The sequence below is a fragment of the Jaculus jaculus genome, chromosome 8, assembly GCF_020740685.1.
Source record: "Jaculus jaculus isolate mJacJac1 chromosome 8, mJacJac1.mat.Y.cur, whole genome shotgun sequence".
In the NCBI taxonomy this organism is placed as follows: Eukaryota; Metazoa; Chordata; class Mammalia; order Rodentia; family Dipodidae; genus Jaculus; species Jaculus jaculus.
The window spans coordinates 46,653,035-46,680,250 of NC_059109.1; the positions used below are offsets into that span (position 1 = coordinate 46,653,035).

Genomic DNA, 27,216 nt, shown 5'->3' on the forward strand with positions numbered 1-27,216 from the left:
CCAGACTAGTCAAATTTTAGTTTATAATGTTTTACTATGATTGAGTTTTTTTTTTTTCCAAAAAGAACAATTATATGCTTGAAAATTCAGGTATCAGATAGACTCAAAAGACTATTTTTCACTTTGTTCAAGTTTTGTTTCCAGGCATTAAGAGTGTCATACAATTGTTGCCACTGCTGTTTTCCAAATGTCCGGTGTGTGCTATGACTGAAAATGAAAAGCAAAGTATAAGTCAACTTTCTAATAATCTCTGGGTATCCTTTTATAACACTATACACTTGAATTCTGTTCACAGCAATAAACATACATAAAATAGATGATTTTTAAATAAGGGAATTTAAGCATCAGATGCTTATTTTTAAAAAAGTATTTTCACTTTACTGATCCTAGATCTTTTATTCTCCTCAACTATATAAAGCAGACATGAAAGTCATTAGTATTCTAGCCAGTGCACAGCCATTAAATGAAATGTGCTGGAAAATAGGACTCTTTCATTAAATAAGCTAATCACATTCAGTCTGAACTTTAATAAAATTATGATAAATAGCCACCATTTAACTACAGTCAACTGGCAAGAACAGCATCTTGGTCATCTAAACACTTTAAGAAATTAACAGAACACACTAAACTCTACAAAAATGCAGCAAAGTATTGGATGTCTTACCTGACGACTACTTTCCTTTGGGTCTGATCAATTTTGCAATACACCATTTTCGTTCTCACGGCTGTAAAAGATGTTTACATGGTATGACAGAGAGGATTTGTAAGAAAAACACCTAAGGTGTGCCCAACCGACCTAAATACAACTTTACAGTGTTCCCAACATTAATCTTCACACCAGCTCTTTGAATCTAGTAAACAAATATAGTGCTGCCAAGAGGAAGGTTATGTGATGTTGGTCTTTATGCTAGGCCAATCTGTTCAATGATATATGCAATTTTTCTTAAGAAGCCTAATCTTCCATCTGGGCATGATGAACAGATACTGAGTACTAGTTCTGTCCTACATGGGAGTCGGAGAATGTTAAATGACTACTGGAAACCTGCATCATTCGAAGTTGTATTAATAAATCTATGTAGTTCATTATCTTTTTAAAAATATATTTTATTTATTTATTTAAGAGAGAGAGAAAGAGAGATAGAGAAACAAACTCTAGATACATGTGCCCCCTTGTGCATCTGGCTTATATGGGTCCTGGAGAGTTGAACCAGGAGCCTTTAGGCAAATGCCTTAACAGCTAAGCCATCTCTCCAGCCCTAGTTCATTATCTTATTTGCACAATTTTCCAACTTTAAGGAAAAAAAATCCTGGTTAACAGTTATGTCACTTTATAATATAATTGTTGATGAAAAAGTTTGTTTTTGAGCTAATTATAATAAAATGGCAATGGTACATTTACACTTCATTTATGTGTCACACATCATGCTATATTTGCATTAATTTAATCCTCAAAATCACAAAGGAACTTCTACATTCTTGTCATGGAAGACCTATTCTCAAAACTAAGCTGGGTGTGGTGGCATATGTCTTTTATCCCAGCACTCAGGAGGCTGAGGTAGGAGGATCGCCATGAGCTTGAGGTCACCCTATGACTACACAGTGAATTCCAGGTCAGCCTGGGCTAGAGTGAGACCCTGCCCCGAAAAGCAAAACAAGCACAATAACAACAAAAAAATTCTGATGCTATAATCTGTGCTTTTTGTTTCACTTTGAGACAGTCTCACAATGTACCCTGGCTGGTCTTGAACTTGTTGCAGTCCTCCTGCCTCAGCCTCACAAGTGTTAGGATTAGTCCAAACCACTACAGTATACTAGCTAAAGTATTTATTGTGTGATTAAGGAGACAGAATGAACACTCAAATCCACCCAATTTATATAGTCATTGAATTTTCATTCCACTATAAACTTGCTTACCTCCCAAATACACACATTTGCTGTCACACAATCTAGCTTTGTCAGTATAAGGGTCCTATCAAGATAAAAATCGTATGTTCCACATAGAATAAATACCTTACCATCAATAACAAATGCTTCAACATCATCAGCTCCAATCTGTAGTTCTTGCTGCATTGTATCAAAAGAAATTTCTTTATTTTCCACTGCCATGCCCATAAAAGTAAGCAGTCTCATTTTTGCCATGTTTTGTTCATGTAACAGGCCTGAATAACATAATACGAAATCTGCTGAGTTGCCATACTAACAAAAGACCTGCAGTTACAATATCTGAACACATATACAGACCAATTTTGACAAGTTACATACTGACATATTAAAAAAATTTTTTAACTACATTTCTTTAACTACTATAGAAAAATAAAAAAAGAACATAGGTGATTCAGTTATGAGCAACTATTTTTAAGCCCTAAAAGTTTTATAAATTTTATATTTTTAAAATTTACATATTTTAGGAGCTAACACCTACAAAGTGAACACCATAACTTGATTAGTTAAGTTTATTTTCATCAAGAGCTGGTCATTTAAACACAGAGGTTCTTTACCTATTGACTATGTCTTCTGTGTCACTTTACTAGTAAACATGATGTTCTAAAGTACTTTCATGGACTGAGAATGTAGCTTAGGATGTGCAAAACCCTGAGTTTTAGCTCTAAAATCCAAATCACTACCTAAGGTCCTAAGCAGACTGTAAGAACGCCATATATACTTCTTCCGATAAGACTGCATCATAAAAACAAGTTTTAAAAACTAACTATACTTACATGTTCCTTTTCTTTGAACTTTCCAATTATGTAACCTTAGCAAGTGATTGATTCTATGCCTTCTAGTAATTAAGTCTCAAGTTTATACTGTTAAAAAAGTTACCTGTCTAAGCACTCCATGCATAAAATGTAATTTATAACATTCATACATTAGTGGAAGCCTGGAGAAACCCATTAATATAGGGCATGATTATCTGTTAATTAGTTGTAATTATGATACAGGTTTCTGATTTGGCACAGATTCAACAAAAACATGGTCATCATAACTCAAATGAATGAGGGACACAAGTAAGTATTGCTAACTGGGCTTAATGGTAATCTACAAGCATCAAAAAAATCAATTAGCACACATTAACCCTAATTAGCAAATGCAAATCAGATGCTGATTAACTTTCTGAAGCAAGAAGGTAACAACTGGATACCACCAGATTTACATGTGGACATGTTAGGGCAATATGGTTGACACAGATAATGATACTGCTGGCCCAAGCTGTCAGTGTTAATAAGAACTATTTTGACAACTGATGCAACCTGTGGGATCTACTACCTGCAACATGACCTTCACTGTAACAGATGCCTAACAATACATTTAAAACCCAAACACCTAGTAACACGCTTCTCCCAAAACAACGTAGTAAAACAGATTTCTAAGTACCATTAATCTGCATAGATGTTTGAAAACAAAGGCATATTAAGACATTTGATTTCTAGATGGCACAATACATTAACAATGCTATGAATTTCTTCCTATCAAAGTATTAAAAATGTAATTAATAAACAACTAGTATTAAAAAATCCTCAAAAAGTTCCTTACCATTCTCAGTTCTGTGGGTAAATGACAGAAACTTGAAATTTATGATATTAGAAATGTTCTTTAAATGTTTTACTGCTGCTCTTTGTACAGTTACAATCTTACCATGAGTGAAAAAATAATGCATCAAAGAAATGGACTAGTTTTAGAATGAATTACATAAAATTATCAATTTTACTTGTGTATAAAAACACTTAAATTAATATTTAAGTCATTACTTTAAAACAAGCCAAACTTAGGGCCTTTAATACTCTTGTTCAGAAAAATTAAATTATTCAGCAAGTGAAGCATGAGTTAAACATTTGAAGGAAGCAAGCAGTGCTTTGTTTCATAAAACTAGACTCCTTCTAAGAGGAAGGCAGTGTTCTCTACCATATTTCAATTTTAAAGTTATAAAAAAATCTAATTTTATGGAAACATTTATTCATTACTAATATGTCAAAACCTTAATGCAGTAATAAAAAAATGTGCATCATTGAGCAATTTCTGCATTGTCACTGACCCTTGTCTTAAAATGCTGCAATATAGAAAACGCAGCTTTAATGCATGCAATAGCTTATGAACCAGTGCTCCTTTGAAACAGTCAATTACACATCAATGGGGGAGTGTCAAAGTGTTAATTACTACTCCTTTTGCCTTGGTGTGTAAATAAAGAGGTTGCTGACATTAACATTCCATCACATAGCTTCATGCCACAAAGCAAATTAAATGGGACAGAATGTGGTTTATGGGTCTACTGCACCTGGCCAAGTATTCTACAAATACTCTTGCAGCTACTTGATCTTGGTGTATTTCAAATGCCTTATGTTCATATAAGTTAATCAATGGCTGTACAAAATTTACTGATGACAGGAATTAATGATTACCAAATTGTGAACCAAGTATAATTAAGTAGATTATAACTGTCCTCTTCTACATCTCAACCAACCAGTAAGACAGACTAATAATTCAATTTTAATGTACAACATAAAATCAACCTCTGCTCTATTTTGATTATTGCTTGACAGGAAACTAAAGCCCCTTAATATAGTTGAATTCACTGTCAAAAGAACCTTGAGTTTTACATTAAAATCCTGTTCAAATGCAAATTTTCTAAGCATTATCTTTGTAGTATCAGTATGTTATGATTACAATACTGAACATTTATGAGGGTTGCTCAATTATGATTAGATAATGCAATCAGGCATACTTCAACCAAACTGAGATGTATTAATACAACTAAATTCAAAGGTAATCAGAGTTCATCTGTTGTCTTCAGCCATCTAGTTAGTAAGTCTTCTAATATCATCTTTTTCTAATTTCTCAGATCTAATTAGCAATTCAATTTTTTCTGACAGTGAAGGCATTCATATAATACAGGGGGAAAACTAGTAAAATTTTGTAACTGCATCTTATTTAAGTCACTATATACAAAGACACAATCTTAGCCCCTTATTATCAAATTTTATCAGCTACTAAAATGAGTAATTCTGTGGCAGGCAATGGTGGCTCATGCCTTTATAGAAAGCTGAGGTAGGAAAAGCACTAGTACTTCAAGGCCAACCTGAGCTAAAAAGGTCGACCCTGTCTCAAAAAACCACACACACACACTAGCACTTTGAGTCATTATTATGATCAAAGTAATGGTGAGCATGTTTCCTCTCCCATCCCCCAAATTTAAAAACAGGCACATCAGTGGAACCATTTCTATCCCAGTTTCTTCAGGTACCTTGCTCTTGCTACTTAATAAGAATCACAGTGGGAGCTGCAATGGCCTGAAACTCCCTTAAGCTCTTAAAGAACAGGAAAAGCCCAGGCATTTTTATCTGGCTGCTAGTTTGTGTTTCGTTTTGGCCTTTTTTTTTTTTTTGGTTTTACAAGGTAGGGTCTCACTCTAGCCCAGGCTGACCTGGAATTCACTATGGAGTCTCAGGGTGGCCTCGAACTCACGGTGATCTTCCTACCTCTGCCTCCTGAGTGCTAGGATTAAAGGCGTGAGCCACTACTCATGGCTTTGTTTCGTTTTGTCTTGAAGTAATGTTTGAATCATTCTTTGTTTGATTCCCAATTCATTCTTCACCATCTTTTCAACTGCCTACCTGTGTTTACTGCTGTTTATCACACACCATATTTTCAGGCTCTCAACAGTGCGTAACTATTTGTTAGAGTAGCATGTTCCCCTCTTCTCTGTCCCTCAAAGTATATCCCCAACACTTACCAAGTGAATCAATGAAGTCTTTATTATTCTGATAAAACTTGACGTATGATGCCAATTTAGCACTCACAAAAATGGTCAAAAGCTATACAGATAAGTAGACAAGAGAAGACAGTATCAAGACTTTTAAAACACTGATCCCAACAAGCGTCTACCTTTATTTAGCACAGGTATGTTTTCCCAGATTACTACTTGACCACCTGCTTTCATATGGCTAATTTTTTAAAATGAACCAATAAGGTAAATATTGTGAGTTCTCAATCATCCAATGCAAATGGAAAATGATCCAGAAATACTTATGCCTGTATTTGTAAGTATATATTTATTAGGTGTGTATGTGTGCCCTAGTGCATAAGTCACGGCATGTGTTTGCAGATCAGAGGACAACTTTTGGGTAAGTCTTACATTCTACCTCATTTAAGACATTGTCTCTCATTCACTGCTCCAGTAGTGAGCTCCTAGGAAATTCCCTCTGCTGCCCTTCTTGCCACAGGTGTACTAACATCACAGAGGTCCACCAGTTTCCAGTTTTTATATCAGGTTTGGAGATGAAAACTCAGGTATTCATCCATCTCCCCAGAAACTTTTTCTTTTCCTTTTGGTTTTTCAAAGCAGAGTCTCACTCTAGCCCAGGCTGACATGGAATTCACTATGTAGTCTCAGGGTGGCCTCGAACTCATAGTGATGAGGTTACCTCTGCCTCCCGAGTGCTGGAACTTTTGTTTTTTATAGAGGGTATTGGGGATGGAGAGATGTCTCAGTGGTTTAATTCCCCAATACCCACATAGAGCCAGATGCACAAAATGGTGGTGTATGCATGTGAAGTTTGTTTGCAACGGCAGGAAGCAATGGCTCACCCATTCTCACTCACCCTCTCTCAAATAAATAAATAGAAGGTCTTGTTATATTGCCTATGTTGGTCCTGAAGTTTCAATCCTCCTACTTCAGCCTTGCAAATATTAGGATTTCAGGCATATGCAGTCATGTCCAGCTGCACATGTTTTTAAAAAGGAAGTTCATCTTAATTTGGAGTCATGACATTAAGTATGTACTATCCAAGTCCAGGGCAGAGAGACTAGAGCAGGAGATGAAGGGACAAGACTGTTCAATGGCTGGAGAATAGTGTTAAACATCAGTCTGCTTTTGATAGAACAGGATCTCTCCAATAATCATCTTCATTAATACAAAAGGAGTATTTCTGCTTCAGTATGTAAGATTTAGGAAAAAAAGAACATTATTCACATTAAAGGACAAATTACTTACATCATGAATAAGCTCGCCTTCCAAAAATTTAACTGGCTTTAGAGTAAGCAGATGGTCAAAAAGAAATGCATTTGGATCTTTCAGTGCTCGTACAATGCACCTTCATTAGAAAACAAAAAAAGATGTAAGAGTCTTGAAATCCTAGCTTTCCACTGATTTTTTTCTTTTCTTTTTTTTTTTGCAAATCACAAACAATACTTAATCACTAAATTAAGAATTCAATATTTGGGCTGGAGAGATGGCTTAGCGGTTAAGCGCTTGCCTGTGAAGCCTAAGGACCCCGGTTCGAGGCTTGGTTCCCCAGGTCCCACGTTAGCCAGATGCACAAGGGGGCGCACGCGTCTGGAGTTCGTTTGCAGAGACTGGAAGCCCTGGCACGCCCATTCTCTCTCTCTCCCTCTATCTGTCTTTCTTTCTGTGTCTGTCGCTCTCAAATAAATAAATAAATAAAAATATTAAAAAAAAAAAGAAAAAAAAAGAGTTCAATATTTAACACCATAGAACAAGTATAAAAAATAGTTTAAACAGGCCAATATATCTTTTTTAAAAAGCAAGTAATGTGTTTTGACATAATGAAATAAAAGTAGTAGACAAAAACATCGCTGAAGAAAGCACCAAATAGGGCTGGAGAGATGGCTTAGCGGTTAAGTGCTTGTCTGAAGCCTAAGGACCCTGGTTCGAGGCTAGATTCCCCAGGACCCACGTTAGCCAGATGCACAAGGGGGCACACATGTCTGGAGTTTGTTTGCAGTGGCTGGAGGCCCTCGCGTGCCCATTCTCTCTCTATATTGGCCTCATTCTCTCTCTCTGTCCCTCTCAAATAAATAAAACAGAAAAAAAATTAAAGAAAGCACCAAATAAACAGCAAATAACAACACTTTTGGCACTGACCATGTGCCAAAGAACTTGACAAGCATTATGTCTCATTCATTCCTCACAACCACCCTAGTAGACAGTGTTCCCATGACCATTCAGAAATGATGAATGAGGCTCAGTAAACAAGTAATTTACCCAGTAACTGTGAGTGGAGGGGTGGGGTAAAAATTTGGATGCAGGCAGTCTTACCTGTAAGTCCATTATCTCCTCCTTATACTAATTATGTATGGGTCCATTTACAGCAATAACCTTAATAGAAGTTCCACGAAAACCTGATTCCATTGTTACTAGTTAGATCTAGGAGTGTTAAAATCTTTATTTTCTCAGTAGCAATGGGCACACTTCTGACAAGTAACCAAACTTTCCCCCATCTTTATACCTTAGTATTAAGGTAAATGGACCCAAGATTAGGTTCTAGTTCTAAGGTTGTGGTTATTATTCCAGTAAGAGCAATATACAGTCTTGAGTTTGAATAGCTACTGCACTCACCAGGGAACACACTGGCAAATAGCTTTGGCTCACTGGTGGTTGTAGAGACTTCACAATCACATAACTGAATACTACAGCTCACCTCTAAGCAGCTGACAAGTCCTCATTAGAGCAATGAGTGACATTACCTGTGGGCGTCGACTCTAGCCTGGGAAGCATTGTCCTCTGTGTAGCTCCCGAGCAGTTCTACCATGACCTTGGAAGCAGCATCACTGAGAAGAAATATTGTTTCAGCAATCTAATATATAATCACTATTATTCATTTGCTAAAAAATGCATACTAAGTGTCAGATCCTTTACTAGTGAAAAGTCATCTATTACAAAAATCATGAAACTTTTCAAGTGAAAGTCACAAACGAGTAAGTGCTATGAAAGAAAAAGAAGGTAATCAATAAGGTATGAAGGGCAGAAAGCAGAGGCTATTTCAGAGTAAAAGCACAGTCTCTCTTTGAGGATGGAACAGGTAAGCTGAGAACCAAAAAGATTTAAAATCTACCTTTATATTCTTGCCCAGTGCCTGTGAAAACAGGATGGAAGCTGTGAACGAGATGATTTGCCAGCAAGACCAAGTATAAAGGCCCAAGGTGGTAAACTATTAAGATAACATGGCCGTTAAGCCAAAACCCAAAGTTGAAATGACTGCTTAAGATAGCCTTAAAATTAGCTGGGCGTGGTGGCGCACACCTTTAATCCCAGTTCTGGGGAGGCAGAGGTAGGAGGATTGCCATGAGTTCGAGACCAGCCTGAGACTACATAGTGAATTCCAGGTCAGCCTGGCTAGAGGGAGACCCAACCTTGAGAAACAATAACAACAACAACAACAAAAGCCTTAAAATTATACACATATCAAGTCTTATTGTCACAAAAGGGTAAAATAATAAAATATATTACTTAGACTCTTATGAAATGTTCATCTTGGCTGGGGATGTAAATCAGTCATGGAATGCTTGCCCTGCATGTGAAAGGCCCCAAATTCCACCCTCAGTTCCTCCAAAACACAAGTATCTTCACAATATTACTTCTTTTAACCAAAGAATCTTTAGCCAGTTCAGAAAAAATGGAGCAGAATTGGGAGAAATAGGCTCCTCCTCCTTTTTTTCTAAAATACTTTTTCCTTCCCATCTGCATTCAAACCTGGAAAGCTCAATTGGAACTGTATTATTTATTAACCTTAAAGTTAAATGCTACTCTAAAACTTCTTTAAAAATTAAGATTCAGACTTCCGGTTAAGATGGCGGCGTAGGTACCACGCCAAAACAGCCTGGGGGGGGAAGACCAAAAAAAACTCAGCAAAATACACACTTTTACTAAAAAGTGAGGTGTATAGGAAGTTGAGGCGGCAGCGGAGAAGTAGAAGAGTTCCAGAGCATCCAGAGCCTGCACAGGCGGGAACAGCGGCTCCGGGCCGCTCGACTACCCGCCGCAACCGCGGAGCGGCAGAAAACCGCCGGACTCTTGGCTCGAGCCGCAGGACAAGCCAGGTGCGGGATTTTCCCCTCACACCGCGCTCTCCGCAACTCGGGAAACGTGAGGGGAGAGCGGCAGCGAGCAACGGAGGGAGGAGCAGACCGCGAAGTAAAAGCACACGATACAACCAGAACAGCGCGGCTCCCTCCCCTCCCCTGCCGCCTGAACCCAGCTCCAGCGAACACAGCAGCGGCCCGGGACCCGGCCACGCCAACTTGGGCTGACGGCGGGACCCAAGCAGGAGCAGAATTTGGCAGCAACTTCAGCGGCTCCAGCACCGGTACCAGTGGCCCCAGCAGCAGCGGACCCAGGAGCGGCAGCGGTGACAGATCCCACAGCAGCGACTTCGGGGGAGCAGCACCGGTGGACACGGCAACGGCAGCTTCAGCAGCGGTGGGGGCTCCGGGGGTGGCGCCTACAAAAGCTGCAGAGACGGCGGCAGCGGCTCGGTTTGCCCCGTAGGAAAAGCAAGTGCCCAGCTCCAGAAATCAGAACAGCAGCCCGACGACCCAGGCAGCAACTTGACTGAGACCACAATCACCCAAGGTAACTGGGATTGCACCAGGGAAGGGTCTCACTTGGTCACAAGCTGACTTGGATACCTCAACAGACCAGAAATCTAAACCTCTTTGTTGATAGAGGATCTGGTCATTATAATAACTACTCTTGCATACATACTCGGGGCTGTTTTTGATGGAATGGGTACAGTGTTTAGCTAAATTTTAGAATCTACCAGTATATTATTCCACTACCTTAAGGTCCTACCCTGAAAATATATTACACCAAATCAATTGATACAGCTAAGAATACACAGCTAGCTAGAAAATCCAAGCATTCACTTAATCCAAGATGCAAAAATATATACATTATAACACAAGAAACACTAAAAAGCAAGACGATATAAATCCACCTAAAAGTATTAATGCATCAGAAATGTCCTCCAGTGAGAAAGAGTTAGAGGAAATGCCTGAGAAAGAGTTCAAAAGAATAATTATAAATATGTTCAAAGAGGTCAAAGAACACATGAAAACAATCAAAGAAGAAATCAAAGAGGAAATCAAAGAGGAAATCAAAGGAATCAAAGAAGAGGCAGGACACCAATTTAATGAAATAAAGAAGGCAATACAAGACATAAATAGAGAAATAGAAATAATAAAGAAAAACCAGTCAGAATTACTAGCAATGAAGAACACAGTTAATGAAATAAAAAACTCTGTAGAAAATCTCACCAGTAGGATGGATGAGGGAGAAGACAGAATATCTAAGCTAGAAGATCAGGTGGCAGACCTAATGCAGTCCAACAAAGAGAAAGACAAACTTATAGAAAAGTATGAGTGGGAATTTCAAGATATTCGGGACACTATGAAAAGATCCAATATAAGAATTCAGGGCATAGTAGAAGGAGAAGAATTCCACTCCAGAGGCATAGTAGGCATCTTCAACAAAATCATAGAGGAAAATTTTCCCCAAATTGGGAAAGAGGTGCCAATACAGATACAGGAAGCCTTTAGAACCCCAGCCAGACAAAACCCAGAAAGAAACTCTCCTCGCCACATTATACTCAAACTTCCAAACACACAAACCAAAGAAAAAATATTGAAAGCAGTTAGAGAGAAAAATCAAGTTACCTACAAAAGCAAGCCCATCAGGATTACAGCAGATTATTCAACACAAACTTTTAAAGCCAGAAGGGCCTGGAGTGATATATTCCAAGTTCTGAAAGATAACAACTGTCAACCAAGGTTACTTTATCCTGCAAAGTTATCCATCCAAATAGATGGAGAAATAAAGACATTCCATGACAAAAGCAGGTTAAAGGAATATCTGAAGACAAAACCAGCTCTACAGAAAATACTTGATAGAATCCTCCATGCTGAACAAAAGGAAAAGCACACATATAAGGAACCTAGAAAAAACCAGCCATACTCAAATACCAGTTAACAGAAGAGAGCACAGGTAGAACAAGTAACACACACACACACACACAAATGGCAAACATAAATACACACCTTTCAATAATATCTCTTAATATCAACGGTCTCAATGCCCCAACGAAAAGACATAGATTTGCAGACTGGGTTAAAAAGCAGGATCCTACAATTTGTTGTCTTCAAGAAACTCACCTTTCTACAAAGGATAGACATTATCTTAGGGTGAAAGGTTGGAAGACGGTGTTTCAAGCAAATGGGCCTAGAAAACAAGCAGGGGTTGCTATCCTAATATCAGACAGGGTGGACTTTAGCCCGAAGTTAGTCAAAAAAGATAAGGAAGGTCACTTTATATTGATTAAGGGCACACTCCAACAGGAGGACATTACAATCCTAAACATATATGCACCTAACATGGGGGCTCCCAAATTCGTCAAACAAACACTATTAGAACTAAGGTCACAGATAACACCAAACACGGTGGTGGTGGGTGACTTTAACACCCCACTCTCATCAATTGACAGGTCATCCAGGGAAAGAATAAACAGAGAGGCATCTGGACTAAATGAGGTCATAGAAGATATGGACCTAACAGATATATACAGGACATTTCATCCAAAGGCTGCAGAATATACATTCTTTTCAGCAGCACATGGAACATTCTCTAAAATAGACCATATATTAGGACACAAAGCAAATCTTAACAAATTCAGGAAAATTGAAATAATTCCTTGCATTCTATCTGACCACAATGGAATTAAACTACAAATCAGTAGCAAGAAAGGCTACAGGGCATACACAAAATCATGGAAGCTAAACAATACACTACTAAATGATGAGTGGGTCAATGAAGAAATCAAAAAGGAAATCAAAAAATTTATAGAGTCAAATGATAATGAGAACACAACATACCAAAATCTCTGGGACACAATGAAGGCAGTTCTAAGAGGTAAATTTATAGCCTTAAGTGCCTATATTAAGAAATTAGAAAGGTCGCAAGTAAACGACCTAATGCTTCGCCTTAAAGCCTTGGAAAAAGAAGAACAAGGCAAACCAAAAAGTAGTAGACGGGAAGAAATAATAAAGATTAGGGCAGAAATTAATGAAATAGAAACAAAAAGAACAATCCAAAGAATTAATGAAACAAAGAGTTGGTTCTTTGAAAGGATAAACAAGATTGATAAACCCTTAGCAAATCTGACCAAAAGAAAGAGAGAAGAGACACAAATTAATAAAATCAGAGATGAACAAGGTAACATCACAACAGATTCCAGAGAAATTCAAAAAATTATAGGGACATACTATAAAAGCATATACTCCACAAAGTATGAAAATCTGAAAGAAATGGATGATTTCCTTGATCTATATGACCTACCTAAATTAAATCAAAATGAGATTAATCACTTAAATAGACCTATAACAAACATGGAGATCCGAGCAGTTATCAATAATCTCCCAACTAAAAAAAGCCCAGGCCCGGATGGATTCACTGCTGAATTTTACCAGACTTTTAAGGAAGAGCTAACACCATTGCTTCTTAAGCTTTTCCAGGAAATAGAAAAAGAAGGAATCCTACCAAACTCCTTCTATGAGGCCAGCATCACCCTGATACCAAAACCAGGCAAAGATAGAACAAAAAAAGAAAATTACAGACCAATCTCCCTCATGAACATAGATGCAAAAATTCTCAACAAAATCTTGGCAAACAGAATACAAGAGTATATCAAAAAGATCATTCACCCTGACCAAGTAGGCTTTATCCCAGAGATGCAGGGATGGTTCAACATACGCAAATCTATAAATGTAATACATCACATAAATGGGTTGAAGGACAAAAACCACATCACTAGTCATCTCATTAGATGCAGAGAAAGCATTTGACAAAATCCAACATCCCTTCATGATAAAAGTCCTACAGAGACTGGGAATAGAAGGAACATATCTCAATATAATAAAGGCTATTTATGACAAGCCTACAGCCAACATATTACTAAATGGGGAAAAACTGGAAGCTTTTCCACTAAAATCAGGAACAAGACAAGGGTGTCCACTGTCTCCACTTCTATTTAATATAGTTTTGGAAGTCTTAGCCATAGCAATAAGGCAAGAGACACACATAAAAGGGATACAAATTGGAAAGGAAGAAATCAAGTTATCACTATTTGCAGATGACATGATTCTATACATAAAGGACCCTAAAGACTCTACTAGCAAGCTGTTAGAGCTAATCAAAACCTACAGCAATGTAGCAGGATACAAAATAAATACACAGAAATCAGTAGCCTTCATATATGCTAACAACAAACACACAGAGGATGAAATCAGAGAATCACTCCCATTCACAATTGCATCAAAAAAAATAAAATACCTTGGAATAAACCTAACTAAGGAAGTAAAGAAACTATACAATGAGAACTTTAAGACACTCAAGCGAGAAATTGCAGAAGACACTAGAAAGTGGAGAAACATCCCTTGTTCCTGGCTTGGAAGAATCAATATCGTGAAAATGGCAATCTTACCTAAAGCAATCTACACATTTAATGCAATCCCTATCAAAATTCCAAAGGCTTTCTTCATGGAAATAGAAAAAACAATCCAAAAATTCATTTGGAATCATAAAAAACCTCGAATATCTAAAATAATACTGAGCAACAAAAAAGAGGCTGGTGGTATCACCATACCTGATTTTAACCTATACTACAGAGCCATAGTAACAAAAACAGCATGGTACTGGCACAAAAACAGACATGTAGATCAGTGGAACAGAATAGAGGACCCAGATGTAAGCCCAAGTAGCTATAGCCACCTGATATTCGATAAAAATGCCAAAAATACTCATTGGAGAAGAGACAGCCTCTTCAGCAAATGGTGTTTTGAAAACTGGATAAATATCTGCAGAAGGATGAAAATAGATTCTTCTATCTCGCCATGCACAAGAATTAAGTCCAAATGGATTAAAGACCTTAACATCAGACCGGAAACTTTGAAACTGCTAGAGGAAAAAGTAGGGGAAACCCTCCAACATATTGGTCTTGGCAAAGACTTTCTAAATACAACCCCAATTGCTCAGGCAATAAAACCACAGATTAACCACTGGGACCTAATGAAATTACAAAGATTTTGCACCGCAAAGGACACAGTGAAAAAAGCAAAGAGGCAACCTACAGAATGGGAAAAAATCTTCGCCAGCTATATATCTGATAAAGGATTAATATCTAGGATATACAAAGAACTCAAAAAGTTAACTAATAAGGAATCAAACAGGCCAATCAAAAAATGGGCTAAGGAGCTAAATAGAGAGTTCTCAAAGGAAGAAATACGAATGGCATATAAGCACCTAAAAAAATGTTCTACGTCACTAGTCATCAGGGAAATGCAGATTAAAACTACATTGAGATTCCATCTCACTCCTGTCAGATTGGCCACCATCATGAAAACAAATGATCATAAATGTTGGCGGGGATGTGGAAAAAAAGGAACCCTTCTGCACTGCTGGTGGGAATGCAATCTGGTCCAGCCATTGTGGAAAACAGTGTGGAGGTTCCTAAAGCAGCTAGAGATTGATCTACCATATGACCCAGCTATAGCACTCCTAGGCATATATCCAAAGGACTCATCTCATTTCCTTAGAAGTACATGCTCAACCATGTTTATTGCTGCTCAATTTATAATAGCTGGGAAATGGAACCAGCCTAGATGTCCCTCAACAGATGAGTGGATAATGAAGATGTGGTACATTTATACAATGGAGTTCTACTCAGCGGTAAAGAAAAATGAAGTTATGAAATTTGCAGAAAAATGGATGGACCTGGAAAGTATTATACTAAGTCAGGTAACCCAGGCCCAGAAAGCCAAGCGCCACATGTTCTCCCTCATATGGGGATCCTAGCTACAGATGACTGGGCTTCTGTGTGAGAATGAAAATACTTAGTAGCAGAGGCCAGTAAGTTGAAAAGGAGACATAAAGGGTGGAGAAAGGAAGGGAGGAGGATACTTAATAGGTTGATATTGTATATATGTAATTACAATGATTGTAATGGGGAGGTAATATGATTGAGAATGGAATTTCAAACGGGAAAGTGTGGGGGTGGGGAGGGAGGGAATTACCATGGGATATATTTTATAATCATGGAAAATGTTAATAAAAATTTAAAAAAAAAAAAAAAAAAAAAAAATTAAGATTCACCAGACAGATAGATACATTGATAGACATGATTAAATGGTGCCTAATATCCCAGTGGTGTAACTGTAATGATTTTAAGGAAAACGTCCCACACATTCATCTTGGTCCATAACACAAGAAGGTACACTGCACCTTACAGTTTCAGCAGCCACCATGTATTTCATTCTATTCATTTATTTGAGAGAAAGGGGTAGGGGAAAAGAATGGGCACACCAGGGCCTCCAGCCACTGCAAACAAACTCCAGATACATGAGCCACCTTGTGCATCTAGCTTACATGGGTCCTGGGGAATCGAACCTGGGTTCTTTGGCTTTGCAGGCCTTAACCGCTAAGCCAAGCCTCCAGTCCCTAAGGAAGTCTTTTTAATTCACAAAAATCAAACCATTTAAAGTGCACTTCATGGGATATATCATCAGGGTTCAGGTAACTAGCATGACTCTGAAAATGTACCAGTCTGCACTTAGCAACCACTACCACCACCACAAAAATAGAACCACGAGGGAGGCACTCAAAAATGTTTAGCATAACAGGGCAAAGTCAATCTTTGAATTTTTCTGTTTAAAGGTAGAAATATGCACTTTATGTATATTAAAGAAGAAAACCATATATCAGGGTTTAAATTAGCAAAGTAACAAGACATGTTAATATTTAAATGACTATTTTCTTTCAGTTCCCTGCTTTTTATCCAACTTTACTTTTAACAAAGGGAGTTAAATCCTATGATAGAGTGCTATGAAAGAGAAATATATAACCAAAGTATGATGGAGCAGAAATAAAATTCAGTGGAGTAGACCCTTTCAAACAGAAATATGCTAACATTCTATAAAGGGCCAGAGACAAAATACTGTGAGTTTTGCAGGCTACTGAGTCTCTGTCCATCTAGCAACACTTGGCAAAAATAGTGAGACAATATATAAACAAACAGGCCTAGATATACAGCAATGAAACTTAAGGACACTGAAATTTGGATTTCACAGAATGGTTACATCATGGAATATTACTCTTCCTCTGACTCCCTCCCCCAACCATTTAAACATGTGAAAAACACTGTTGGCTTACAGAAAAGGTCCAGTTCCTGTGCAGAACTTGTAAATGCATGATTTTGAACATGGCCTTGTCTAGGGTGTGACAAACTACAATGGTACAGAGGTATGTGGGAAACACAGACACTCCAAGAAACTACATCAACAAAGTTTTTATAGTTTGCCATTACAAAATTGTATAGTTGTTCCAAGCCAAGTAGCCCACCATACAAGGGAGACAAGGACCAAAAAATAAGACTGGTTAAGAGCCTACTTAAAGAAAGTAAGAAGTGATGGTGACTTAGACCATACGAAAGCAACACAAATGATTAAAAGTTGATCTGACTATATTTGTTCTACATTGGCAGGATTTGCTGAGGGGTCAGATGTGAAAATAAGGCAGAAGTCAAGAATGAACTCCAGGTTTTGGCCTTAAGCAACTGAAAAAAAAAGGATATAGCTGTTTCCCGAGCTAGGGTAAATAGAACAGACTTAGATGGAACCATCTACAGGTCACTTTTAAGTTTGAGATGCTTTTTAAGACACCTAAGCAGACATGTTGGAGACTAGAATGGACACCTGGAGTTCCGGGAACAGAAGAAGTGAACTTGGAAATTAACAACAGGCAGATAGTATTGAAAAGTTCTCAAGGAGTCCTCCAAAGCACTGGCCAAGTGTACAGAAGCAACCTGAATTGTCAAGGCTGCAGACAGCTACTAGCATTTTAGCAGGTGCAGGAAACAGGTATAGGCCAATGCAGAGTGCCTTGCAGTGAACCTAACATAAATTAGCAGCACAAAGAATTAGACCACTCAAAATGCATTTAGTCCCCAGCTTTCCTCAGTAAAGAAATAAAAATAAAGCAATAGGAGACAAGTAAAGACAAATATTAGCAAAGGCAAGAAGCTGTGAAAGAGGGAAGAATAAGGGGCCTTAAAAACCAACTGAAAAAAGTGCTTTGAGGAGAAGTGATCGTCTGTGGCATATGTTGCACGTGTTCTAACATGCTAACATTGGGGTATGTCCAGTAGAGCCCAGATGGGTGCCCATATTCTGTTGAGATTTCTCTGGGAAAAGCTCTGCAATTCACTAAGATATCAGTTACTTTCCACACATAACAGACTAAGGACTAACTAAGCAGCAATGAAGAGAAATCCTCCAGCAAAGAGTACCAGCCTCAAATAACACTTGAAGGCTATAGAATTATTTAATACTGCGCCAGAACAATCAACTAAATTCCTAAAGTTGAACTGAAAAATGAGGCAGAGGTAGGAGGATCACCACAGTTTGAGGCCCGAGTGAGTTCCAAGTCAGCCTGGGCTAGAATGAGACCCTACCTTGCAAAAAAACTAAAAAAATTAAAGATAAAAGAAAAATAATATCCAATATTTACTGACTATATCCCAAATAATGAAGGCTTTAAGAATGCTTTATGTAATATTCTTAGCATCCCAGAGGTATTATTTCTACTGTGAAATAAGACAGTTATGTAAAATCATTTATTCAGGGTCATACAATAGGTAAATTCAAGATCTGAATTGTGGTGGTTTGACTACAAAGTATGCACATATAAAACACAGACCTCAGGCTGGAGAGATGGCTCAGCAGTGCTTGCTTGCAAAGCCTGCTGGCCTGAGTTCAATTCCCTCCATGCCCATACAAAGCCAGATGCACAATGGTGTGTGCATCTAGAGTTCATGTGGCCCTCCGCACCATCCAAAGTGATAGCACTACCCTGTACAGGGACATTAATCTAATGCCACAGACACTTTTGACATTTACAATCATAGTTTTAGAACAAAAGCAAGTTTAGTTTAAAGATGAGGAAAAACCACTTTAATCTCTGGAAGTATCTTTTAACTTAGGTAAAACTGACAGGAATAGATTTATGACTGTGGAGAACAAAGTAGAGCAAAATTACTGGCTTTTTACTTGTCTTTAATAAACATCAGCACCTACTTACAGTGCCTGTTAAATTGTTTGTTAATTCAGTACTTCTCAATACCTTTTCTTACAATCCACAAGTGCCTCATAAAGGAGTCTTAAGAGGGTATGTTTCTTTTCAGTGGTGAGCTTCCAGTCAGAAATCCACTTTCGCACCTATGAGATTTAGAAAGGACAAAATTTAATAACTTACTGAGCACCATTTTCTAACTTAAAAGACAATATCAGCACTTGACAGGAGTACAGTACAAGGTCATCATGAGCTACACAGCAAATAGGCTGGCTAGTTTTGGCTACATGAGACCTTTTCTCAAAACACCAATCCAAGAAAATAAATATATAAATAAATCACATGAAGGGAGTTGAGAAGATGGCTCAGTCAGTAAAGTGCTTGCCTCACAAGCTCAAGGACTTGGTCTGATTTCTATTACCCATGTGAAAATGCCAAGGGTGGTGGTGCATGCCTGTAATCCTAGTGATGGGGAAGAGACAGGAGGATCTCTGGGGCATGCTACCCTACCAATCTAACCTAATTGACAACTCCATGCAAGTGGGACACTGTCTCAAGAGAAAATGTAGACAACATTCCTGAGGATGACACTTCATGTCTCTGGCCTGCACATGCACGTACACACACAAACACTCACACATATATATGACAGATGACATTTCTATAAAAAGAACAGTATTCCATATAATAACTCACTTGATCCAGCTCAGTTGGGATGTACTGGATGGCTCCACAAGACGCTGCCACTTTAATGAGGCTGCAGTACACTGTGTACCTGACAGGAGTACTCTTATCCATCCCATGGAAAAGGTTGCTAAGCCTGGTTAACAAACAAGGAACAATAGTGAAATCAGCAACACACTGAGATGGTTTGCTCACTCAGTAAACTCTCACCATTTACAAACGAGGGCACTGGGCATAGAGTTAAAGGACTGCCCAAGTCACAGCTCACAGCCACATTCCAGAATTTCTACTTTAACCATTAAAAAGCAGTGTCATGTGAGTAGCCCCTTGGGAAATCACTCTCGGCGCTTAACTTACAACTGCAGTCTCAGGGATGGGCGTTCACCTTCCCGAAACTTGACCAACTTTTCACACAGGCTTTCAATCAATGCTTCTTGCTTGTCTGGCTCCAGAATTAAGAGGAGGGATACCACGCTGTTCATCACACTTTCAACATCTACACGGGTATGACAGCACAGTCAACAGAGACACTACAATACTCAGTGTGTCTACTTAAATATGTATTTCCAGGGTTTCAATACATAGGACACTTAGATATATAATCTGGCTACTGTGAAAAAAGATGGGAGGTCACTCTCCTTCAAGGGAAAGCAGCAAAACATATTACAGTAAGCCATCTCTGTGCACAGCGACACTCAGAAAGCAAGTTGTACGTTTTATTAAAGGGAAAGGAAACTGTTATCCAAGAGTTGGTTTTGAACCAGTAAACAAAGGGCTGATTTACACATTTGTATAAAAACTCCTGATTTTTACTGACATGATAGCCAATCATCAGAAAATTACCAGTTGGGTTTTAAGCCACCATACTGTGTCAATTGAGGAAAACTTTGTACTACATATAGAGAAGTATTTAAGAAATGAAACCTGTTAAATTTCTAGTTGGGGGAGGGGACAAAAGAGGATAATGGGATGAGAATATGACCAAATTAAAGTGTATCCATATATCAAACTTCTCAATTAAAAAAATTATAGTTGGCTAACCCATTTGCAAGTATTATACTTATTATACACAAAGTATAACCTCTAAGCCTTAATGAGATTCAGAACTCACAATATAAAAATTCCCTGCTTTATCTGAATAATGGTGAATCAGCTTAATAATTAAATGACTTTTAGATTACTTGAAGTACCATGTTTGACATTTATATATATCTAACGTGCTAGAACTTTTTCTTCAGTTTCTGAAATCATCAATACCAGTATGTACAATAAATGATGTAAAAGGTTTTCTCAAAATTGGCATACTTTATGGATCTAACAGTAAACTGAAACTATATGAAAATATATTAGAAACAACTGTTTAAAAATTTAAGATTTGAAATACGAAGCATACAACAAGAAAAATTGTAGACTGGCTCTTTTATAATTGGTAACAACTGTTTAAAAAATGAAAACAAACCTTTATCATCTTCCTTCAGACACACATCACAGGCTTCAATAATCTGAGCTAAATCTACATGAAGTCCACCTTCTGAGTTCTCTTCTGAGATCTCAGCTCCTTTTGATTTCAGATATGCACGAAGCTCAGCAGCCTGTTGAATCAAATAGGGTTAATGAATCTTTATAAAACCAACATGACCAAATACAAAATACCAAACCTATCTGCCCTACTTCTGAAATAATAAAATGCAAATACTCATCTCCTTCAAATTATGCTGATGACCCCCAACTCCTCCTCCAGAGCTATGTTCCTGCCACAAGGACAATATAAACACACACACGGGCCACCTTCAGTCTCTGATGTCACCTATAACTCTAGATATCTATAATTAAAGGATTTCCATGGGGATGGATGGGGATTGGAGAGATCAACCTAAATAGGCAAATTCAACATTTCTTGTTTTTTTTGAGATAGAGTCTCACTCTGGCCCAGGCTGACCTGGAATTCACTATGTAGTCTCGGGGTGGCCTCGAATTCACCACGATCCTCCTACCTCTGCCTCCCAAGTGCTGGGATTAAAGGCATGCGCCACCACGCCCGGCTTTTTTTAAAGACATGGTGTATACATAAATACAGCTACTTGCAAGCTACAACTATTAGCTAGACAAGAGGGCAATTACTTGTTAATTACTTCTCGGTGTATCTGAGACAAGCATTTTGTAAGATACAAATATATAAAGATGTCTGTGAGTGTTGCTTTGATTGATCTACTGCCTAACTAGTCCCTTAAAATGCAACATGGGTATTTGGATCAGAAAGTGCCTTTTGACTAATCAAAACCACTGAAATACCAGACTCAGTCATTTGACATTTCCCACCCTACTGCCTCTATATATTTAGTATTTTGTTTTCTTTGATGGCATGGCATTCATGAAGATAGATGGTTTTAAAGATAACAAAATGAGGAATAAAAATCTAAGGTATCTTTGGTACCAGAATTTGTAAATCAAAGAACTCTGGTGGGCATCCATAGTTTTAAACACACAAATGTGTTTAGCTACCCCAAGAAATATAAACCTGTACAGTCAGTGGTGCTATTTTCCCTGGAAAAGAACAGAGTAACTTCATGTTACTATTACGATGTTTTCTTTAAAAACTTGTCATATTAGAGAGTACAAACACACTTCTGGAAATTATTTTTCCCTAGCCTGTAAACATAATATGGTCCAATAAAAAAATTCAACTGCTCACTTTCTGCTATTACAAAGCCTTTTCTACAAACTAATAAAGTTTAATATTTTTTTTATCATTCCTACTAGCTGCAGGTGGTGGAGCAGTAGAAAAGAAAAACAAAATTATGAACCCCATCTTAATTTGTCAAACATAAGCTCCTGATGCATCACATAGATGATTTCCCTAAAAGGGCTAGCATGAAACCTATGTATCACAAGAACAGTACTATAACCCAAGAAACGACACTGTAAAATATGATCAATGACAAGAACTCCATTCACAATTCCTTTTGCATATTAAAATATGTTTTCAGTAATTGTTGGCCAATGTTGGTAACATACTTCCATAGATCAAATAGTCTTTCTCGTCTTCATTATCTTCCTATCTGTGCACAACTCCTTTCCCATATCTTCCTATTCCTTTCTGATTAAGATATGGAATTAAAAAAAAAAGGGAAACTTCAAACTTCGATCGTCAATGAATAGTTTTTGGTTATAACCTAACCTAAGAGTATCCTAAGTGTGTCGTTCCACGTTTAACTTAGCTTTTGGCTTCTAACAGCTATGCTTCTGTTATGGGGAAAAAGTGACACATCAGTCGTAGACAACCAAAATTTTGACCCTATCCGTGAACTTCCAAGTTCGGATGGTCCATGGGGTATATGCCTCAGAGCACACGAAGGGGTTACAGAGCTGTCATTCTGCCATCAGCAGGGCTGGAAAGAAAACACGCGTCACCCTAGCCTCGGTGACTCCCCAGTTTTGGTTTTCAGTACAAGGTGATTTTCCCCGGGACTGCGGATCCACTCTCCGCAGGTGGCTGCATCGGAGACCCGGCAGCAGACGCCGCTCCTAAGCAGTGGGGACTAGGTCGTCAACGAGCGACCCGCGCCGACTCCAGACGCCCACCAGCAAGCTGGGTGGTCCGCGAGGGTCGGGCCCGGGCCGCGCCCGCGGGTGACGCCCCGACGCCGGGAACGCGCGCCCGCCCGCCGACCCGGGGCACACGTGCGGGGCGCGAGCTGCGGGGCCCGGACGTCCCGTGGCCCCCCGCGCGGCGGCCCCTCGGCCCACCCCCGTAACCCCGCGGGGCCCGCGGCCAGGCACACCTGATCCTCCTCGCTGATGTCGATGAAAGCCGGAACGCTCATGGTGAAGGCCCGGGCGCGGCGGACACTCCGCTCGCAAAAAAACCACGCCGACCGGAAAAGGGAACTGAGCCGCGCGGCGCTGCCGTAAACTGCTTCCGGGTTACGCGGCGCAGGTCTGCGTGGGGCGGGGTCACGGAGCAGGGCCGGGCTAATGGGAGCGGCGAACGCGAGCCCGCCTCCCGCCGGCCGCTGGAGGCCTGTTGGGCTGACGATTTCTGGGACCCGAGTAGTCGTCGGGACCAGTCAAACTGCGAGCCTTCCGGATGGGGCGTGCACCTTACATACCACGGGCTGGGGCGCACTTGTTTTGAACGTCTGTTCTCCTGCTGGTGTCACTGTTTTAGGAGGCTGTGGAACTTTAGGAGGTGGGCCTGCCTGGCACAAGTAGGTCGCTTCATCCAGGTTGAGAACTTGTCTTGGCAAGCAAGCACTTACATAACCTTGCTGACCCATCTCTACAAGCCGGATAAGCTTGTACTCTTTCAAAAGAAAACATTAAGAGGATGAAAAGACAAAACACAGACTGGGAAAAGTATTAGTAAATCATATAAAACGAGTAACAGCTTTGATCCAGAATACACAGTTGTCTCTCAGGATGTGTTTGGGATTGATTCAGGTTCCCCACTCCAAGGACCAAAATCTATGGATGCTCAAATCTCTGGTATAAAATGGTGTAATCTTCCTATATATGTGAATACTGTGCAAATAGTTGGTGTACTGTGTTGTCTAAGGAACAATAACAAGTAAAAGTCTATGCATATTCAGCAAAGGCACAATATTGTTCCAGAATATTTTTAGTCTGCTGTTGATTGACTCCATACAAAATCTGCAGGTCAGAGGACCAACTGTATAAAGAACTATGAGGACTCAATTATTAAAAAAAAGAAAAAAAAGAAAAGAAAGAATGCGATGAAAATTGGATGGGGCTGGAGGGATGGCTCAGTGGTTAAAGGTGCTTAGTTACATTTAAAAACTGAGCAGAAAATTTGAACAAACTTCACCAAAGAATATCAGATACTCAGCACAAGAAAACATACTAATATGATCAATCATTAGGAAAATGTAATTAGAACAATGAGCTATGTGGTGGTTTGAATGTATGGCCCCATAGACGCAGGTGGGTTTTGATTAAGATTGAACCCCAGAACCCATGTAAAGCCAGATGCACAAAGTGGCACATGTGTCTGGAATTTGTTTGTAGTGTCAGGAGGCCCTGGCATGCCCATTCTCTCTCTTCCCTTTCCTCTCCTTCTTCTCTCCTTGCAACTAAAAATATTTTTTTAAAAAGAGTGACTATATCAAGTGTTGGTGGGTGTGTATAGTACTGGGTATGGCAGCTGGGAATGTACAATGGTACAATATTTTTAGGATAATGATAGTTTCCCAAAAAGTTTAGTGTACACATATCGTCTAGCTATTCTACTATTAAGTATTTACCCAAGACAAATGAATGTGCATATCCATGCAATTATTTATATGTATTTTGTTTGTTGAAGATTTTTAGGCTTTTTATTGATAATCTCTCTCTATATAGACAATATGCCCTGACCATAATCCCCTCCCACTTCCCTCTCTTTTCTCCTTCCTAAGTCTTCCCTCTACTGAATCCCTTCTTCTTTCCAACTAGTCTCCTATTTTGATATCATCATTTTCTCGCCCTCCTACTATGCAGGTCTTGTGTAGGTAGTGTCAGCCATTCTGAGGTCATGAATGTGGTGTGTCTGGAAGACAGTATTGCAAAACATTCCTTCCCCTCCTTTGGCTTTTACCATATTTGTTGCAGGTTTTAAAAGCTTTCTTTAAAGCATTACAGTTTCCTTTCCTTTTTTCTTTCATTCTTTATTTTCATGGGAGAGTAAGGCTTATTTCAGCTTATATTTCTGAGGGGAAATTTCATTATGGTGGAGAAAACATGGCAGAGCATCACATATCTGGGTGGAAGTAGTCTGAGTACTGGGCTTGGAGCTGGGCTAGTCAACCTCAAGGTTTGCCCCCAGTTATATACCTCCTTGAGTAAGGCTATAGTAGCAGGGTTAAATATGAGGCTTAATCACAAACATGTGAGGCTATGGGGGACTTTTTTTATTCAAACTACCACATACTGCATCCTGCTTCTGGTCTTCATAGACTCATGACCATCTCACAATGCTAAATGCAGTCCTTACAAATTTAAAAGTTTCCATAGTCTTCACCAATTGAACACTGTTCAAATTCCAAAGTCTCATCTGAGACAATTTTAACTATGAGCCTGTAAAATCAAAACAAGCTAAATACTTCCAACATAAATTTTTTTTGCACAGAGTAAACATTCCCATTGCAAAAGGAAGGTATAGCAAGGACAGATTAGACCAATGCAAGATAGAAAACCAATAAAATAAACAAAATCCTGCAGCTCCATTTCCAGCATTTGAGACCCATGATGAAACCTCTCGGCTCCAAATTCTTCCCATCCAACCTTCATGACTTGCTTCCAGGACAGAGCTATCTGTGCCTCAGTGAGCATCTTTCCCTGGCAGCCATCCCACAGTCCTCACATCTCCAAAATCCTGAGCTCTCAGTGCAACTCATGGTCCATCCAAGAAGTTGAACAAAGCTCCAAATACTCTGCAAGACAAAAATTGTTAAATTTCTTCAGCTCATTTTTATGTGAAAAATAAAAATAAATACAAAAAAATGTGGGGCGAGGTTTCAAGGTAGGGTTTCACTCTAGCACAGACTGACCTGGAATTCACTATGCAGTCTCAGGGTGGCCTTAAACTCAACAGCAATCCTTCTACCTCTAACTCCTGAGTGCTGGGATTAAAGGCGTGTACTACCGCACCTGGCTAAATACAATTTTTTGGTTAATTTTTTTTTTTTTTTTTACTTTCTTGCTATTTGTATGGGATTTTTGTTTGCTTGTTTGTTGTTTGACAAGGTATAATATAGCCTAAGCTGGCCTAAAACTTTCTACATAGCTGTGAATGACCTTGAACTTCAAATGTTGAGATTATAAACATCTGCAACCAGGGCTGCCTCCCTCTGTTATTATTTCTTCTTTGTGATTCAATATTCTAGGAATTCTGAATTTAGCCATATTTTAAATTGAGGTAGGGTCTCACTCTAGCCTAGATTGACTTGGAATTCACTATGTAGTCTCAGGCTGGCCTCGAATTCACAGTGATCCTCCTACTTCTGCCTCCTGAGTGCTTGGGATTAAAAAAGGTGTGCATTGCCACACCCAGCCATCTTTCCTCCCTCCCTCCTCCTTCTTTCTTATTCTTTCCTCCCTCCCTCCCTCCCTCCCCCCTCTTTTCTTTCATTTTTTATGATAGGGTCTCACTGTAGCCCAGGCTGACCTAGAACTCACTATGTAGTCTCAGGGAGGCCTCAAACTCATTGCAATCCTCCTGCCTCTGTCTCCCAAGTGCTGGGATTAAAGATGTACCACCACACCCGGTGTCCATCTTCTTGTTCTTACTAGAAAACTAGGGTGTAATTGTAGGGAGCAATGACCTTCCTATGACATGGAATCACTCAGTTCTTATAGCTAGACATGGTCAATGTGACATAGATAAAAATCTTGAGTGAGGCCTCTGAGAGGGTGCTTTTAAAATTTAAAGGAAACCTCAGTTTGGAAGCTGACTTTTGCTCTTTTTATTTTGTGTGTGTGTGTGTGTGTGTGTGTGTGTGTGTCCAGAAAACAACCTCAGGTGTTGTTCCTCGGGCCCTAGCCACCTTTTTTGGGATAGGGTCTCACGCTGTTCTGGAACTCACCAAGTAGGATAGACTAGCTGGCCAGGGAGGGCCTGAGATCTTCCTGTC

General features: G+C 39.1%; 1 protein-coding gene across 1 annotated transcript; it reads right to left on the reverse strand.

The window, feature by feature from the left end:
- Positions 1–14: 14 nt before the first annotated feature.
- Positions 15–23,505, reverse strand: Eif3m (eukaryotic translation initiation factor 3 subunit M). The gene is made up of 11 exons (XM_004660836.3): positions 23,371–23,505; positions 21,048–21,180; positions 19,946–20,084; positions 19,601–19,724; positions 18,956–19,050; positions 8,479–8,562; positions 6,986–7,085; positions 5,726–5,807; positions 2,016–2,159; positions 665–725; positions 15–207 (listed from the first exon to the last, which is right to left on the reverse strand). Exons 1-11 carry the CDS (start codon positions 23,410–23,412, stop codon positions 87–89), a joined length of 1,125 nt encoding a protein of 374 aa, XP_004660893.1. The 5' UTR covers positions 23,413–23,505; the 3' UTR covers positions 15–86.
- Between the last annotated feature and the right edge of the window lie 3,711 nt (positions 23,506–27,216).

Coding starts and splice junctions, on each gene's coding strand:
- Eif3m (XM_004660836.3), bottom strand. CDS start 23,412: ATGAGCGTTCCGGCTTTCATCGACATCAGCGAGGAGGATCAG. Junction 21,181..23,370: donor ACATCAGCGAGGAGGATCAG/GTGTGCCTGGCC, acceptor TTGATTCAACAG/GCTGCTGAGCTTCGTGCATA. Junction 2,160..5,725: donor AGACTTCATTGATTCACTTG/GTAAGTGTTGGG, acceptor TATGTTATTCAG/GCCTGTTACATGAACAAAAC.